Source organism: Lissotriton vulgaris, unplaced genomic scaffold (assembly GCF_964263255.1).
Source record: "Lissotriton vulgaris unplaced genomic scaffold, aLisVul1.2 SCAFFOLD_3051, whole genome shotgun sequence".
In the NCBI taxonomy this organism is placed as follows: domain Eukaryota; kingdom Metazoa; phylum Chordata; class Amphibia; order Caudata; family Salamandridae; genus Lissotriton; species Lissotriton vulgaris.
Genome location: NW_028243500.1, coordinates 207647 through 210677, shown reverse-complemented (window position 1 = coordinate 210677; position 3031 = coordinate 207647). Strand labels below are relative to the sequence as shown.

At 39.0% G+C, this 3031-nt stretch overlaps 1 protein-coding gene across 1 annotated transcript; it reads left to right on the top strand.

The window, feature by feature from the left end:
• The first annotated feature begins 571 nt into the window (after positions 1 to 571).
• Positions 572 to 2652, top strand: LOC147668328 (uncharacterized). Its single transcript, XM_086948595.1, has 4 exons — positions 572 to 1316; positions 1485 to 1664; positions 1833 to 2180; positions 2265 to 2652. The coding sequence occupies exons 1-4, from the start codon at positions 886 to 888 to the stop codon at positions 2650 to 2652; spliced, it is 1347 nt and encodes a 448-aa protein (XP_086804721.1). The 5' UTR covers positions 572 to 885.
• The last annotated feature ends 379 nt before the right edge of the window (positions 2653 to 3031 follow it).

Genomic DNA, 3031 nt, shown 5'->3' with positions numbered 1-3031 from the left:
TAAGATGTAAGCAACTTTTATGTAAATTTCTGTGTATGGTTAAATATGCTTTCATAAGTTTGAAAAAGGGTAATCAAGAGATATTTATACAATCAATTAAAAATTGTGTATGCACATTCCGTTATGTTTCCCTTTAAGTAATTTTAAATCTTTTTACTTCTGACAGAAAACAATCTTTGATTGTACGAAATGTTTCAAAATAAGGAAGATAACACTGTAAATCTGCAAAGACGAAGTCCGAAATATTGAGTTCCAGTATTCAGGAAAACATAAGTGCCGTCAGAGCCAGCCGAACCAAACATAAACTGAGACATCCTGAAAGAAGGGACTAGGGACACGAGAAATTCCGTGATTCCACGAGTCTCAGCTGTGCACCTCCATGCCTCAAAAGGAAGAAATAACCTCCAGAAAATTAAGACAACCCTGATAAACCTCATCTTGTGTAAACATGTCCAATAACAGCTTTGATCATGAGGTCGGTATGAGGTGGTTACAGCAGTGCTCTGCTTCCTAAAATAACACCAGGCTACCAATCAGTGCTAGAGGTGTATTGCAAACTGTTTCAGAACAATCCACAGCAACCATTGAAAAGCGCAACGGAGTGAGTCAGATAACTGAAGGTTAAAAGAAATAGGGGTTCCGCTGTCTAAAATACACAGCACCGTCCCAGTGTGCACCGGCCAGAAGGACGATGGATCTTTACCCGCATGCGTGCAGAACCATTATCCAGTCTAAAGACACAATCGCCCACGAAGAAGCCTTACACACATTATGAGATTGGGAAGTAGTTGGTGCCCATTGCACTTTATTCTTTAATCGGAAAACAAACGTGCAAAATACGACTCATACAGGGAATGCAAGAATAACACAAGTGCTTTATCAGTCATGTTGGCCCTTCAGGAAGTACAGTCAAGGGATGTACACAAGCATGTACCAGACCCAGAGACACTAACCAAGAGAGAAGTCTCAGACACATGCAGTGAGAGCTTTAGTTTGTCATCAATATTGAAACCCCATCAGCAAACACACACAGGGAAAACACAATTCAAATGCACTGAATGTGTAAAGAGCTTTATTCAGTTTTCAGGCCTAAAAAGACATCAACGAACACACACAGGGGAAAAACCATATAATTGCACTGAATGTATGAAGAGCTTTAGCCAGGTATCAGGACTCCAGACACATCAGCAAACACACGCAGGGGAGAAACCATATAATTGCTTTGAATGTGGGAAGAGCTTTATATATTTATCAGGACTAAAACGGCATCAGAGAACACACACAGGGGGAAAACCATTCCAGTGCATTGAATGTGAAAGTAGTTTTAGTGAATCTTCGACATTAAAGATTCATCAGCGAATACACACAGGGGAAAAACCATTCAAGTGCAATGAATGTGGGAAGAGCTTTAGTCGATTACCAGACCTAAAATACCATCTGAGAACACACACAGGAGAAAAACCATATAATTGCACTGAATGTGTGAAGAAGTTTAATCATTTATCACACCTAAAACAGCATCAGCGAACACACACTGGGGAAAAACCATTCCAGTGCAGTGAATGTGGAATAAATTTTAGTGCTTCATCAACATTAAGGAGACATCTACGAACACACACAGGGGAAAAACCATTCAATTGCAATGAATGTGGTCAGAGCTTTATATATTTATTAGGACTAAAACGGCATCAGAGAACACACACAGGGGGAAAACGATTCCAGTGCAGTGAATGTGAAAGTAGTTTTAGTGAATCTTCAACATTAAGGATTCATCAGCGAATACACACAGGGGAAACACCATTCAAGTGCAGTGAACGTTTGAAGAGCTTTAGTCGATTATCAGACCTAAAATACCATCTGAGAACACACACAGGAGAAAAACCATATAATTGCACTGAATGTGTGAAGAGGTTCAATCAAATATCACACCTAAAACAGCATCAGCGAACACACACTGGAGAAAAACCATTCCAGTGCAGTGAATGTGGAAGAAGTTTTAGTGATTCATCAACATTAAGAAAACATCTGCGAACACACACAGGGGAAAAACCATTTAAGTGCAGTGAATGTGGAACAAGTTTTAGTAATTCAGCAACATTAAGGATTCATCAGAGAACACACACAGGGGAAAAACCATTCAAGTGCAGTGAATGTGGAAGAAGTTTTAGTAATTCAGCAACATTAAGGATTCATCAGCGAATACACACAGGGGAAAAATCATTCAAGTGCAGTGAATGTGAAAGTAGTTTTAGTCGATCTTCAACATTAAGGATTCATCAGCGAAGACACACAGGGGAAAAACCATTTAAGTGCAGTGAATGTGTGAAGAGCTTTTGTCAATCACCAAACTTAAAACAGCATCAGAAAACACACACCGGGGAAAATCAATACCAGTGCAGTGAATGTGAGAAGAGGTTTATTCGCATGTCAGACCTAAAACAGCATCAGAGAACACACACTGGGGAAAACCCATTCAAGTGCAATGGATGTGGGAAGAGCTTTATATATTTATCAAGACTAAAACGGCACCAGAGAACTCACACAGGGGGAAAATCAATCAAGTGCAGTGTATGTGAAAGTAGTTTTAGTGAATCTTCAACATTAAGGATTCATCAGCAAACACACACGGGAAAAAACATTCAAGTGCAGTGAATGTCTGAAGAGCTTTAGTTGATTATCAGACCTAAAGCACCATCAAAGAACACACACAGGGGAAAAACCATATAATTGCAGAGCATGTTTGAAGAGGTTTAGTCGATTATCACAACTAAAACAGCATCAGAGAACACACACTAGGGAAAAACCATATCATTGCCATGAATCTAGAAGTAATTTTAGTGAATCATCAACATTAAGAAAATATCAGCGAATACACACTGTAAAAACCATTCAAGTGCAAGGAATGTGACAATGGATATATATATATATATATCAGGTCCAAAACGGCATCAGAAAACACGCACAGGAATCATTCAAGTGCAGTGAATGTTGAAGTAGGTTTTATGAATATTCAATATTAAGTACTGATCAG